We start from the raw sequence: 15,804 nt of genomic DNA, 5'->3' as shown, positions 1-15,804 counted from the left end.
TTCTTGGTTTGTTTTATGCTATAAACCGCCTAGAGACTTCAGTAGTAGGAGGTATACAAATTTATTAAATTAAATACCTAAATAAAAATATTAGTGTTTAGGTCAGTTCATTGGCAATTGTTTTGATATGATACAGTTGTAGAATAAGTGGTAGATACTGTAAAGCATATTTTGTCCCAACAGCAACAGTGCCTTGTTGTACAAGATTCAGGCAATGTAGTTTTTGACTTACCACTAAGAACAATGATGTCAAACTCCCCATTGCTAATAGGCTGGTTTTGGTAGGAAATGCAGGCACGGAAACACCCCCTACAAAGTAGAGTGAGTCTCAGGAAAACCTGACAAGTCTGTCTATTGGACACCACAGACTTGTCAAACAAAACATCAGAAGGCTCCTCTTCTTGGGGACCAAGCTAGAAAATATGAAGTACACATACATGAGGATATATCAGTGTGTTCTGGCTTTATAGAAGACAACACAGAAAGAGATACGCTCTCACTTACCTCGTGGATGGAGAGGCTGTAATTGTGCTCATCTACCAGCGATACTGAGTTACTTGTAGGATTATCATACTCATCCCTGGGGATGATCTGCAAAGTGTGTGGCTGCCCACAAGTCAACACCAGAGTGGAGAAGTGGCAAACAATTTTGGTTTTGGAGGGAACCACCATCCCTGGAATGAAAAAGAAAATACAGTTTGGAATCATATGCAATATTACAAGGGGCATTGGTAGAGGATAAAAAGATTAGGAACACAAAATGACATGGAAATGGGATGGATTCTAAACTTAGCAATCAATCAATCAACAACAAAGCAGAAATCAAAGCTGCTACATAAAGAAATGCAGAATGGTGGCAACAGAACATGTCATGAGTTACAGTCTCACAACCCTGAAAAAATGTTAGTTTTATTAGTCTGACCATCAGTTAAGTAGTGATAAGAAATTCAGGCTTATTCCCATAGCTGGGCAATCACAGTAGTCCATTCCACGACACTGGAATGCAACAAGTGGCAAGATGCCGATACCAAAATCCCAGGTGTGGCATGAGGACATGTAATACAGCAACCTTGCTGAAGCTAAGCAAACCTGTCAGTGCCTGGGAACCCTATGTATCCTGCTTTCAGGTCCATAATAGAAGACGGACAGAATATAAAAGTACTAAACAAATAAGTGGCAGTAGTAACAACAGTATTAGTAATCGCTCATATAATCTTCTTTGTTTTTTCCATGTATACTTGAGCTTGTTAACCTAACCAGGCCTTACCTGGCTGAAAGACTTTGTAGTATGGACTATATGCCACATTCAAGCCTCCAAGTTTGATGCTGATCTCATAGCGCCCAGCCTTACGCACAGTGAATGCCACCTTCACCACATTGGAGCTGGGCTCCTGAAGTACTTCCTGGGTCACAGGAATATCCATTGCTAGCTCAATGTGGCAGATGTGAACTCGCAGCCCCACAGGGCGATGGGCAGGGAAGGGCTGGCCATTCTTATAAAACAACTGCATGGGGAATTAAGATGTCTAGGTGAGTGGTAAGCCACAGAAGCATTACGCAAGTTCTTGCATCAGTGATAATGAAAAGGATGTAGCAAATACAAAGCAACATCTCAGTGTACCATAATTAGGATATTTGGAACTGCAATTATTTCTTGGTTTGTAAGTTGATAGGCAGAAATGTTTACACTACTTTTTAAATTACCTCCTCCTAACATGCTTTAACAGTAGGTAATATGGTAATCTACAAACTGTTAACTGTATGCAAAGTAGACTTAGAATAACTAAGCCTAGAAGGAAAGTGGACAAAGCTACATCCTTACCAAGAGATTGCTAAACTTAACTAACTTGAACCCAGAAGTCCACAAAAATCTCACTGCAAAAGCAAGGGCAAAGAGATACCTCCCAGATTTCACTCAAGTTTGTAATGACAATATCCATCAGTAGGGAAAATGTTCAGCCCATATAATGAAACCGACACCAAAAAAAAACTGTAAGTGCAGGCCCTAGAATAATCCCATATGCTCTGAAGGGAATTTTACCCTATATTTGCTTGAAATTAAACCTACAACCAATCCCCATAATGCCACAAAAACAGGAACATTCCCTTACATGCACTCGGAAGGCCATGCTGTGGCCCACCTCATAGGGGTCCTTCCAATCCCAGAAGACTTTGCAAGAGCGGGGATCCAGATAGTTGCCTCGCACGTAGTCATAAATGGTTCGCTCCCCTCGGCGCTCCCGGTCCTCATTCTGGAGGAAGCTGACTACACGTGCGGCAAGCTCAAATAGGAACTTAATGGTGAAAAAGAAAGCTACCACAGATACTGTGATCCCACCTATCACAAGGAGAAAATACATAGTTATAAGAACAACAACACTGAAAGTCTATTGTTATGAAGGTTTTGGGACTGCAGACTGCACAGAGCCGTTCTGGATGTGAATTCACTTTTAACCTTGATGTGGAAATCTTAGATTAATTTTGCCACACAGAGCTAGCTCTATCATCAGGCACTGTGAGGCAGCAGATTCCAAGGTACTACTGAAGGGTGGCAAATCTATATAATTATTTCCCTTAGCTGCCCACCATGGGGATGCGTATCTTCGGGGCAGAACTCTTGCACAGAACTCTCGCAACACGCTGTGAGAGCTCCCAGAAAAGACGGGAACAAGGAAGGAGAAATTGGGGCCCAATTGGGAAGGACCTGCACGAGGGAAGCGGCGGGCCCTGACATGATGGGGAGGCAGTGACCCCGGCCACACTGGCGAGACGGCAGCAGGCCCCACTGCGGTGGTGGTTTCGGGCCCAGCCACAGTGGCGGCGAGGTGAGGAGGCGGCTGGGCCGTCAGGAAGAGGAGACGGCCCAGGAGGGGACGGGCTGGCTTTAAAGCCGGCCAGAAACTGCAGGGGGGGGGAGTGGGGGGGAAGGACCAGCCCAGGCGGGAAACCCCGACCCCAAATACTGTGCAGGGTCAGCTAGTTATGAATTATTTATCATATCAATATTTTTACCACAATGCAGGGTTGGGGTGTGTGCGTGCGCACGTGTCACAATTTAGTTTTTCTGCATCAAATTGTTTTAGGCAGCCTCTGTAACCATAACAAGTGTTAAAGGAAGGAACTGAGCTACATTTAAAAGTAACAGCATCCCAGAAGAAGACATGCATAAGGTTAATTTTTACAAAACAGTCTCTTAAATTGATGAGCAAGTTAAAAAGAATCAGAACTTGAAGGCTCTTTCTGGATTCTTCAAACAGATGTCTTCACTTACCAATAATGTAAAACATCAGGTCTCTTCAATGAGACACACAGCCGAGGATCACAGCTGCATCTGGAACGCAAAAGGCAAACCAAGTTAAGTATACCTCCTGCTGCATATCCACTAGCCACTTTTATTTGCCAAAGAAAACCCAGAGCTACTAACAGGAAAACATCCCAACAAAACATCTCATCCACAACATAAATTATGTCAGCTAACCCTGAGCAAAGATTCAACTTCGAAGAGTTGAGGCCAGATCATTTGTACCTGGACCCTGGCTCCACGCGGAGGTCACTACTTCCATACCAAGATAAACACAGAGGGCAGCCAATAAAGAGAGCAAAGCTGCAAGAAGCCTCAGTGACATCATGGAAGCCATGCCAGAAAGTATACACAGAACTTTGGGAAATGTGGTCCTTCCCATCAGTCTCCCTAAAGAGCTCTATGGGGAAAGACAGTATTTCCCAGAGTTTCATGTATGCTTTCCAGTGCAGCTTCCAGATGTCATTATGGCTTTCTGCAGCTTTGCTCCCCTTAAGAGCCTTCTCTCAGTACTATGCACAGTCCATTCTGTGCAGAGGGGTAAGGGGAGGGGGGTGCTGTGTCTGTGCAGGACCAGAGGTGAGGTGCAAATGATTCAGCTTCAGCACTTTAAAGCCAGATCTTGCACAGGTCTAATGTCAGCCACTCTCCATACATTTCCCCCCTTAATCTATCTGTTCTTTGAAGGGGGCAGGGGAGAAGAGTAACAGTAAAGAGAAGGTAGTCATTGTAAGTACCAAGATATTATTTATACGTTACTTTGAGTTAACATAGGATATCACCAATATTCAACTATTTGACTATTTCAATCAGAAACAATGATAAAAAAATGAACATTGACGAGTTTCCATTTATGACATTTGACACTATGGAAACAGAACACCACATAGTGGAGTGCTAAATATTCACTGTGTGATCATGATGGAGAGGTGAGGCAAGGCAAGGCTGCTATCTTGGGCCATTAATTCTATCAACAGCATCTTCCCAGTTTGAATGGAGTATGCACACAGGTTGGCTTCCCAAAATAAAGGTTTGCAAAGCAGATTTCAGCAGTAACGTACTACAAAATTGTGGGCCCTCACACAAGAAGAGAATGAGCTGTGCTTATATCTTCCTCCTCACTCAAATCAAAACCCAACATAATTCAGGCTCTGCTACACCAAAGTGGATGCAGGCCAGGCAGATTTTGAAGGTCCTAAAAGCACAGCATCTCACGCCAGTGAAAGAGTCTGGAAGTCAAGGCCTTGTTATCAAGGCATTATACCGAACCTTTTCTTTTTTGACTGGCAGTGATCCACCAAGCTATAACTCACACCTTGCATAAGTATGTTACGCTTCCACCAAATGGAAAAAACCACAACTCACCTTTAAACAAGCTCCATGCCCTGAAAGACAACAGAAGAGCTCCCATTCCTCAGCACTTATTTGTTCAGCATGCAGAAACTAGGAAAGTGGCACCAGGAGAGGATAAGTGCCAGATCATCATCGAGAAAAGTAATCCTGGATCTCAAAATACAGATTCACAGCAGGGCAATCAAGGACAGCAACGAGTTGCCCACCACAAGGAATGCAACTGTGCATCGTTGCACCATGCAGTCTTCAAGAAACTTGCTGGCAGATTTTCCTGAAACAAAAGACATTACCTTTATCAAATGATCAAATAGCTGGACAAGAAAGCAGATCTAGAGCAACATCATAACTTTCCTCTCAAATGGAATGAGCCCAAATCCAACTATAACATCAGTGAAAACTCAGACAACATCATAAAGCAGTCCTATTACCAGAGTCCAGTCTCATTTCATTCTTCATTAAATATGCTAGAATTTATGCTCCAAAACAGGTACCCTTTATACAGGATAATGTGCCCACAAAAATGCAAATTTTGTGTCTTAAAACTATACATCATTCAGGTCAAAGCGATACACAGGGATTGTCTCATGACAAAACACATGGCGGGGATCTGCAAATTATTATTTATTTATTTATTATTTATTTAGCACATTTTTATACCGCCCTAACCCAAGGTCTCAGGGCGGTTCACAACAAACAAATACTAAAAACAATTTAACACAAATAATAACAATAAAAAGTTTAAAAAATTAAAAAGTTAAAAAGTTAAAGAGCTCAAAGTTAAAAAGCTTGGGTAAAAAGATAAGTCTTTAGACCCCTTTTAAAAGCCACTAGAGATGGGGAGACTCTTATTCCCACGGGAAGTGCGTTCCAAAGTCTTGGGGCGACAACAGAGAAGGCCCGCTCCTGGGTGGCCACCAAACGACATGAAGGTAGCCACAGACGAGCCTCCCCTGATTAACGTAGTGGACGATGGGGATCATGCAGAAGAAGACGCTCTCTTAAGTACCGTGGGCCTAAGCTGTTTAGGGCTTTATAGGTTATAACCAACACTTTGTATTTTGCCCGGAAACCTATCAGCAGCCAGTGCAACTCCTGTAAAATAGGAGTAATATGGTCTCTTCGAAATGACCCGGAGACCAACCTGGCTGCCGCATTTTGTACTAATTGTAGTTTCCTGCCACTATTGCATAAATGGGTTCCTGCCACTTGTACAAATGGCGAAATAATCAAATGTGAATTTATAACATGATATGGTGTACATGCAGTTCTCCTATGTGGACAAGATTCTTTTGTGGGGAATTGCTTTTATTTAAGTTAATAGACACCCAGGTCTGTGACATCTCCAACCCTGGGGCTCAGGAAGAGCCTAGGAAATAAAGAGCCAAGCAGATAAGCAGTGGAACTTGGCAGTGTTGGGGCTGACAGCACCAGGGCCAAAGCTTAGGGGGCACAGCAGCAGAGTCAATAGCCCTTAATAAAATACAGATTGAATAAACTACAGCAGAGTAATAAAAGAATATAACAGAATTAGCACAGTAACAAACAAGGCCCAGGTGAAACAACACTGAGTGTTGGGCTTGTCCAGTAAATGTGTGCCTCAACTGCATTTCAGCCTTTACCCACAACTCCATATTCAGTGTCAACAAAATATCAAATTTCACATGTAAAGGATAGGGGCAGTGGACAATTATGTACTACCTCAAGGCAAGATCTCTAGATTCTGTGCAAGAAATTAGAAACAGCTGCACACTAATTGTGCAGCACACAAAGTAATGAAAAGTGAGGAGAGGCCCACTGCCCAAACAAGTTCCACTGCCAGCACAAGCATGTTTGAAAATCAAACGTTAGCCATTCCCAGGCTATTTTACTACTGAGATACATTCATAGACCAAAAAAAGGTTTTGACAAAAGTATTGTGTGGCTTCAGTCTTCTAGTACTGATCAAAATGATGCACGATAAAATACTGCCATACTATTGCAGTAGTGGCGGGGGGGGGGGGAGTCTAATTTTGTCTCTTCAGAAATACCCCAGAGCTTTCATTTTAAAATGCTATGTTTCTTGCAAGAACACCAATAAGGAGAAGCAGCAAAACACAAAGGGGAAGTATATCACCATTGATGCCTGTCAACGCATATTACCTAATATGAAGCAATGAACAGTTTAGTATCTTCCATACTGAACAACAATTGTTCTCCACCTCCACCAGGTGATCTGCAGCTCTTGTATTATTCCACTCACTACAGGCTTCCAAATTCTTCAAACACAGATGAAAACTGGCAAGACAGCTTCTCCAAAGAAGTTGTGCTTTAAATCTCCAGAAAAAGGTTCCTATACATACCAAAGGAAATCCCACCTGCCTGGGCACTCCCTTCCTATCCTATCTGATCAGGAAATACCAGAGAGGGATCATTTTATTTGGGTCAGATGTCTGTTGCTGAGAGATCAGCTAAACAGAAGTTGCATTGTTTTTTTTTAATCAGGTAAGTTATCTGCATTTAGAAAACAATTTAACACAGGCTTGGTGGTAATCCCCAAACCTTGCTTTTATGCCAGTAAATTAAACTCTGTGAAAAATCACAGTGATAGCATAGGTTGGACAGACAGACAGAGGGTAAACACTCCTCTCTGCACATGCTTAAATGTGCAAAGTGGAGTATCTACTCCCCTTTTATAGAAAGACTTGCCCAAAGATCAAGCAGCTGTCACTTCAAAAAAAACCCTGCTGGGCTAGGAACTCCTCCAGGCTGGAGATATGTCTAGGTCCTGGAATTAACAGGGAAGGGTGTATGTGGCTTGTTGCCACCCCCTACAGTCAATGCAAAGGCAGCCTCAATCTCTAGTTATAGAAAACCATCACCAATACCAGCTGGAGTGGGCTAGGCCACAGTTTTTCAACCACCGGTCCCTGGACCACTGCCGGTCCGCAAAGGGTTGAGTGCCGATCTGTGACTGGGAGTCAACACCCACCCACCCCCACAAACAACTGCAATCAAGGCACTCACTTCCTCAATTTTGCACATGGCACGGAAGAGGAAGAGGAGGAGTATCATGGAGGCGCGGGACCCTGCTTCCGCCTTGCCTCCACATGCTGCTGAGCTCTTTCTACAGCTATCTTATTCTCTATCTTTACAGCTTCAAACTGTATGTGGTGCGGGGGCATCGAGGAAAAGGTATAGCAGTGGGCACCACTTGAAGGGCTGCTGGTTCTTGCATGCTCATTGTTTGCAGCCAAAGGTTGATTGATTGAAACGCAGCTGCCTGTTGTAGCTGAGGCGCCTTGAGAGGGAACGCTGTTTCCCTCTTGCATCAGTGGGGTGTTGTAGTCCCTTGGCCCCCTGTAACCCCCAGGTCTGCACTGCCGGTGGAAGATGGCAGTCCCCTTTGTGACCTTGCCAGGGGGTGGAACCTCTGGCCGGGATCATGCCGTAGTGAGGGCTAAGCAGCGGAGGGAGGGAAGAGGACCGCCTTGGCTCGGGCTTTGCAGAAAGGGAGTGCAGGTGGACCTTCCTCGGGGGAGGGGGAGCAAGCAAGTGTACCGAGGAGGGCTAAGTGGAGGAGGGAGGCAGCGTGGTGCGGGGAAGAGGCAAGATACCATTTTGTGCATTCATGCAAAAGGGTCATTTGATGAATGGCACTGGAATGAAGTGATCCTGGGGATTTGATGCCCAGCGTGGTTCGTGTCCGATCCCAACAGATTTAAAACCAGCTGCCTGTTGTGGCCAAGGCACCTTGAGAGGGAAAGCCGTTTCCCTCTTGCATTGGTGGGGCACTGTGGTCCGTCGGCCCCCTATAACCCCCTGGTCTGCACCGCCGGTAGAAGACAGTGGTCCCCTTTATGACCTCGTCAGGCAGGGGGACAACCTCTGGCCGGGATCATGCCGTGGTGAGGGCTAAGCAGTGGAGGGAGGGAGGAAGGCTGCCTTGGCTCGCCTCGCAGCGACACACGGGCAGCATGTCGGACTACATGAGCTGCATGGCCCCAAACGCAGGCTTGTATGATTGGTGCACGCAGGGGAGTTGGGAAGGGGCCGTAGAGGCACACGCTGTGAGAGAGGATGGGGGAACACCTGCTATACTCTAGTGTGCAAGCACAGCAGCAGCAGCTCTTGGACCCAGGCAACCTTCCAAGCATGGTCCGGTGCACCATTGCCTCTCCCACCCTGAACAGTGCCTTGTCTCCCCAGTGAGGAAGATGAGGCATCCACCACTACAATGCCCCGCGCCCCCGCCATCTCAGAATCGCCCCATTCCCTTAAACGCCAGGTCCCCACCGCTCTTTTTCACATTTTCTTTCACCATTAAAAAAAACCCCATTCCCAGCGCCTGCCACGTAACCATTTTAAAGGAGTTTTGGAGGAGCTGCGCGGGTATCATTAGGTCCTCCTCACAAAGTGCACATCTAAGAGCAGGATCCAGATCAAGCCAGGTGATCATGACCAAGCAGCATTGACACAAATGAGAGATGACTAAATTAATTTCAGTGGGTGGTCCTGACTAATGTCGTCTGGATCTGGCCCTGCGACTACACAACTCTGCTAAAACTCCACCTCCATCATGAGAGGGTTAAACTGTAGACTTCGGGCTCTACTGACAACTTGCCCAGCTCTCCTCTCCTCACTTCCTTTTTGCTTTGCTTGACATCCAGCCTGATGAAGCGTTTTGGGGAATTCAAAAGCTTGCTTGTGTGTTGTTTTTGTTGGGCCCATGTAGCTTTTGCATTTTTCTAATAGCCCAACATCCCCTCTCCGTTGAGTAATCACAAGCACCCCCACCCCACACATACTGGAGACATATTTGTTCACCCAGGCTTTTAGATTCAGGGGTTCTCAACCTTGGGTCCCCAGATGTTGGTGGACTTCAACTCCCATAATCGCCAGCCATAATGGCCAAATGCCATTGGGATTGGGAGTTATGGGAGTTTAAGTCCACCAACATCTGGGGACCCAAGGTTGAGAACCCCAAATATTCCATGTTTGCAAAAGATTCCAAATTTAATGATTTAAATGCTTTTATTATTTTAATTGTAAACTGCCCAGAGATGCAAGTTTGAGACAGTATAGAAGTCTGTTAATTAATTAATTACTTAAGATAGAAAAACTTAAACTTGAAACCCCTTTACTAACTGCTCCTCTGGGAAACTGCGCATGAAGAATGTAGTGGTCCTTGAAACTCTGCACAAAGAATTTAGCGGTCCTTGACTCCAAAAAGGTTGAGAAACACTGGGCTAGGCAGCCTTTGAAGGAGTAAGGGAAGGCCATTCCCTCACAGTCTAATGTACCCATATCCTTTCCTATGCAACTGTCCCTTAGCATGTGCATGCTATGCATGTTGATACTGGAAACTAAGTACTGGAGAGATCATTTCCTCCCCCTCTCACCCCCCCCAACCCACATCGGTACAGACTACAGTCTAGTTACATACAATTTCCAGACATTTTGAAGCCATAATGCACAGAAATATTCATTCATTCATTCATTCATTCATTCGATTTCTATACCGCCCTTCCAAAAATGGCTCAGGGTGGTTTACACAAAGATAACACAAACAAATAAGATGGAACCCTGTCCCCGAAAGGCTCACAATCTAAAAAGAAACATAAGATAGACACCAGCAACAGTCACTGGAGGTACTGTGCTGGGGGTGGACAGGGCCAGTTACTCTCCCCCTGCTAAATAAAGAGAATCACCACATTAAAAGGTGCTTCTTTGCCAAGTTAGCAGGGGTAATATGTTGGCTTACGGTCCACAGACAACTTTTAGTATCCGTGCAGACACAGTCTGTTTGTACAGCCAAGCAGGCAACATTTTTTGCTTCTTTCCCTTCCCTTCAAAAGCCCTTAGGAACATATGTATGCAAGTGGAAAAGATTTTTGGAGGGAGGGGAGAGAAGTGAAAAATCACTTCTCCCACCTCTTTGTCCCTTTTGCTAAGCAGGATCCACCCTGGTTTACATTTGAACGGGAGACTGCATGTGTGAATACTGTAAGATATTCCCCTCAGGGCATGGGGAAGAGCACTGGCATGCTTGCATGCAGAAGGTTCCAAGTTTCCTCCCTGGCATCTCTAAGATAGGGCTGAGAGAGACTCCTGCCTACAACCTTGGAAAAGCCGATACCAGTTGACAATACTGAGCTAGATGGACCAGTAGTCTGACTCAACAGAAGGCAGCTTCCTATGTTCCTCCTTCACACCCACTCAGCTGCACTACAGGCCATTGCTGCAGGGATGCTAGAGGCTCCCTGCAGCTCTGCAGCCCTTCTTAAGCCAACATACTACTAGGCATCATGTCAGTTAGGATTTTTTCTTGATTTTTCTTTCCCCCAAAAAAGATTAAAAATTTGGAATTGAAATATATACAATACTTAGGCTTGTATCATATGTAAACATTTTACTGTTTTAAAGATACAAAATGAACTAAGTACAGCTTAGTTCATACACAAGAGTTTCCTTTAAAAAAATAAACCAATTGCGCACAACAATAATTACAGCTCTATCAGTGCTAGAGGTCAACCTGCAACTGCTATAACCCAAGGTATCTGAACAGGTTTCTCCTGAGGGTTTGCTAGCCACAACAAGCCTCTTGTCTCCTCTGACTTCCACTTAATCCTCTCCACACAAGCAGGCAACAGACTGCTTGCTCCAGTGTAAGAGGGTGAAACACAGTGTTGCAGTTCTTTGAGGTGAAAAAATATTTCCAAGATGAGCAGGGGCCAAATTAGGAAGGCAATATATCCACCACTCTCCAGATCAAAGAGGAGGGCAGGCAACAATTCACAAGCAACCAAGGCACCTAGGAACAGGTTTGCATGTTCTTCCTCTATAAAGCTGAAAGTGTATCTTGAGGGGCAACAGCCGAAATGATTTGGGATTTGAGAGCTGTATATAACTCTGTTGTGCAGGATTGGAATTGGAATTATCTAATCTTTTTCATTGTCTTACATGAAACATCTACATATCATGTAATTATTAAGGCAGCACTTTGGAAGAACAATGTGCAAGAAGTGAACAATGTGCATTTTCCCCATTTCTGGCCGGTGCGAGGAGGGGAGGGAGAGAAGCCAGTTTATTCCATATTTGTCTAGATTTTTTGTTCTGGCCTTCACCCTTCTACTCCACATTTGCTTGGGTACCCTCAGCAAGTATGCATGTTTTATCTGTCCATTTGGGGAGGTGGGGTGGAGGCTGGGAACTTGGCATGCATGTTGAAATGCCTCAACTTGCGTCCCTCAAACTAATATTGCATGTGTAGCAATGACTTTTAAAATGCTAGACAATTTAATAATTAATATTTCTACTTTAGTCACAAGGAAACAGAAGTGTCACTTTGAAGTTCTCCTTTTGCTTTCATGAAAAGAAAGTTCATTCCAAGTTTAATGTAAACCGCCCTGAGCCACTTTTGGAAGAGTGGTACAGAAATCAAATACATAAACAAATTCCATCAAAATTCCCTACTACCAGACAATTTAGAAGCTTTTTTTTAAAAAAAACTTTCATAAGAAATTCCCTAACACTACAATACAGACTCAAAATTTCTCCATCCAAGCGAGAAGAGTAGCTACTGTAGGAGACAAAACAAGCCCTCTGAGTTGCCCATCAATTAGTATTCTCTGTGACTGAACAAATTGCACAGATCTTTCTGTAAATTCCTTCTTGCCTGTTCTCTGGGGATTTGTGTTAACTCAGCACTCAGTGCCTGTTTAGGTGCGCTATTTCAGAATTCTCTTTGCTTGAAAGTCAGTCTCACTCTGCTAGAAATTTAACTCTGATTCATTTCCTCTACGTGAAATGACAGGCAAGATGCCAGACTAGACAGACAGAAGAGAGCAAAAGAGCTGACACAAACCCTGCCTCTTTGCACCACATAAACTAGACCATCAAACATATTTAGGACACAGAAAAACAAGCAATTCTGCATACTCTGCCATTTCCCAAGACACAATGCCATTAATATGAAAACTGGAGAGTCAATTTGGACCATCAGATCACTTAAAACAGCTAATTAACAAATAGGGGAACTAATCTAGACTTCTGTCAGTATAAAACACAAAGGTTCATTCCTTGTATTGTGTTTCAAGGTCACACAGCCACATCAAGTCCTCAATCAAACAATTCCGCTATTTTATTGTTGAGACTACCAATATCAGAAATTGCTAAAAATGCTAAGTGTTGATAAGAATTATTTTTTAATGATTTTAAATAATTCCTAAACCATTTCCCAGCTCCTACCGTCTGTGAGTTCATCTTTCTCCCTACATTTTATTTCAAATCAAATGGAGTAGACAAAGAGCAGCTGAATTTTCATGTGGCACAAAATTCACTTCATAGGTCCGAATAAATATTTGGCAGTCAATGATAATCAAGCTAAAGACTCCAAAAATAGTTATGGATTGAACAGCCATTACACTTTCTACACCCACGGTTTCCAAAGCATATGTTCTTTCAACAATAATTATTTCAATCTTAAGGCTCTTCCAAATCCTCAAGTGCTCTTTTACAAGGACAGCTCTTGGGAAGAATCTCCGATACTCCATTTTAAAAAAAACACCCTACCTTTTTATAACTTCCAGAGGACTAGTTTTTGCAGAAAAATATTTGTTTTTGCCTGTCTATAACTGGTGGTGATCACATTAGCGAGGGAAGCTTCAGTTAAGATGACCGTGTTCCCTCTAACAGGAATTCCCAGATGTTGTTGACTATAACTCTCATAATCCCCAAGCAAAAGCCACTGTAGCTGGGGATTTTGGAAGTTGTAGTCAACTATATCTGGGGATCCCTGTTAGAAGGAACACTGAAGATGACTTCTGTGTAAGAAACCATTTCATGTACAAAGTAGCAGAAAATCTACATATAGTTCCTCACATGATGAATGCATGCACACTTTTTTTACCTCTTCCACCAGATATAATAGGAATCCATTGTTAACTGTGGTTTCCCACTGTGTTGTTCATGGTGAATCTGGCATATGTACATAAATCAAATGTGTTAACACAATGCAGGATTTATGCAGTTTTCCACACAGAGATAACCTTCTATGAGAGGACATTAGTCTTGTGTGAAGCAGTCCTAAAACTAGCAGGTTAGCACAAACAGCTCTGAGCCAGCAGCAAGCTCAAGATCTAAATCTAATGTATTGATGTGCAAAAATAAGAGGATTTGGAAAAGGTCTTTCCCCTGGGTAAATTAGGAAATGAAGTTATTAAAATACACATCATGTTATCCTTAGTTTACAACAGGGTTAAATGAAAGCTGAATATATTCAAAGGCCATGGAGAGTCATGTGAAGTATAGGTACTCATTCTTATGTGAGACTTAACAAGATACAACCAGGGTTCTGCTGAACTGCAAAATGAGATCAGACCATCAACTGCAAGTGTCAACCAACTACAAGATGATGTGAGGAGGAAACATTTCTTTAACCAGGTTTCACAGTAGTCATTTTAGGAGAAGGATATATATTATTAAAACAGCCTTAAAAACAGATACTAACACAACATTTTTCTATTAGTCTCCATGCCCATATTACTCATTGGTGGTCTAAAAGGCATATGTATAAAGCTCCACTGCCTAGTCACCTACAGGCAATCCTTATTTGCCGCAGATGACCAAGAAAGGGACTATTTCCAAGTCTGTATCACTGGAGCAACCTTGTAGATATTAAAAACAATTTACCAGTGGGGCTGAATCTTGCAAAAACAGCACATCTGGAGGTCTATTATTTGATTTTTGCAAGCAACTAATTGCTGAGCTGTACAAGAAAGAAGCAGGAGACACTGACAGTTCAGAATGATTAGAAATCATCATGGTGTTGGAAATGGCCCAGTGGGTCATGTAACCTACCTCCTAGTGTTTTACAAATGATTTGCTCTTAGATACCTATTCAAAACACAAGGTCAGTGTGACACAGGATTTAGAGCCGAATTCATTAAAAATAGTCCATGGTATGAGTCAAACATCCTATTAAGAATTTTTGCAATTTAATTGAATACCTATAAACTAATTAATGTTCTGGTTACAGTAATGCATACACACGCTATCACTCTGGCTTAATATACAGAGCCATTCTGAAAGATATCACATCTGAAACAGAAAGCACCTTGTCAAGAACAAGAAGCACTAAAGTTTCCCTGTGAAAAGCTCTTCTCAAACTTGGATTATTCTGGAACAGCATATGCAGGACTGAATACCATGCACTAGAACAATGAAACAACAAATATCTCACTGCACCAGCACGCGGGACACAAACAATGCAGAACCAGTGACAACAGGCCAGCAAAAAAGCTTGCAAAGCTTGGATGAATCCTTAGAATGGGGTCAATTGAGTATCTAGTGTGAAACAGGACGAAAACTATCCCTCTTCTGTAGAAACATTTTCCCAAACCAACAGATGAGAAATACTAACTTGACTTCCAGAATGAGTTTAAGTTGGGGGCAGGCAGCGGAGGGAAACTGCATACATAACTTGGGGGCATCCCTAGACACTGGATAGTTAGCCTTTCCTGGGTCGTGGGGGTGGAAGGTTTCAAGGATGGCTATCAAAGCTGGCAAGTGGCTGCAAGATTGCCCCCTTTTGCCTCTGAGTCCTCCGAGATACTCCCGATTCAATAACGGGGGCAAAGGAAAAAAACAGGGCAAAGCAACTGTCCTCGAACCAAATGATTCAGCAGTTTGAACATTTGGTCGGGAAAAGAACGGGATGCGAGGATTAAACTTCCTCCTCCTTTTCCACCCAGCTGCTCCAGGGTTGGGGGAGACTGAAGAGCCTGAGGCAAATCCCACCCGCGGCCCGATTCCCTTCTGGGGGCTCAGACCATCACCCTCCATTTTAAGCCCACGACCAGACCTCGGATCTCTCCCCCTCGAGCCTCCCGCATTCCGCCCCGCTGTAAAGAGCGCGGGCGTTAAGCCTCTCTCAGGGACGGCGGAAAGAGGGGATTTCCCAAGGGCGACGCCCCCTTCCCCGCTGCAGGTGCTTCCTTCTCCGCCCGGACCCCGAGAGCCCAGCCAAGTCCTCCCTTCTCTTGCCTTCCACTGGGGGAGAGGGGTGGGGGCGTGCAGCTCTGCTGGCAGTACTGACGGTTGGTCTTGGTGCTCTCTGTGCAGTGCCCGAGGTGCCTCCTCCAACTACTCGCTCCTTTCCCCGAAGAATACTA

The 15,804-nt window shown here is 43.9% G+C and overlaps 1 protein-coding gene across 3 annotated transcripts in view; it reads right to left on the bottom strand.

The window, feature by feature from the left end:
- The window catches only part of AREL1 (apoptosis resistant E3 ubiquitin protein ligase 1), a 32,317-nt gene extending 16,519 nt beyond the window's left edge, over positions 1 to 15,798 (bottom strand). The window contains exons 1-7 of one of the 3 annotated variants that reach the window (XM_053307355.1): positions 15,729 to 15,798; positions 4,667 to 4,925; positions 3,272 to 3,331; positions 2,112 to 2,338; positions 1,268 to 1,505; positions 505 to 674; positions 233 to 413 (exon numbers count right to left, since the gene is read on the bottom strand). In XM_053307355.1, coding sequence (XP_053163330.1) covers positions 233 to 413; positions 505 to 674; positions 1,268 to 1,505; positions 2,112 to 2,338; positions 3,272 to 3,287 — 832 coding nt within the window. In that variant the 5' untranslated portion in view covers positions 3,288 to 3,331; positions 4,667 to 4,925; positions 15,729 to 15,798. Of the gene's footprint in view, positions 1 to 232; positions 414 to 504; positions 675 to 1,267; positions 1,506 to 2,111; positions 2,339 to 3,271; positions 3,332 to 4,666; positions 4,926 to 15,053; positions 15,654 to 15,728 lie in introns of those variants that run through there. The other 2 variants (XM_053307374.1, XM_053307364.1) reach the window with 2 other exon arrangements.
- Between the last annotated feature and the right edge of the window lie 6 nt (positions 15,799 to 15,804).

Source organism: Hemicordylus capensis, chromosome 1 (genome assembly GCF_027244095.1).
Source record: "Hemicordylus capensis ecotype Gifberg chromosome 1, rHemCap1.1.pri, whole genome shotgun sequence".
NCBI classification, from domain to species: Eukaryota; Metazoa; Chordata; class Lepidosauria; order Squamata; family Cordylidae; genus Hemicordylus; species Hemicordylus capensis.
This window is presented reverse-complemented; position numbering and strand designations above follow the sequence as displayed.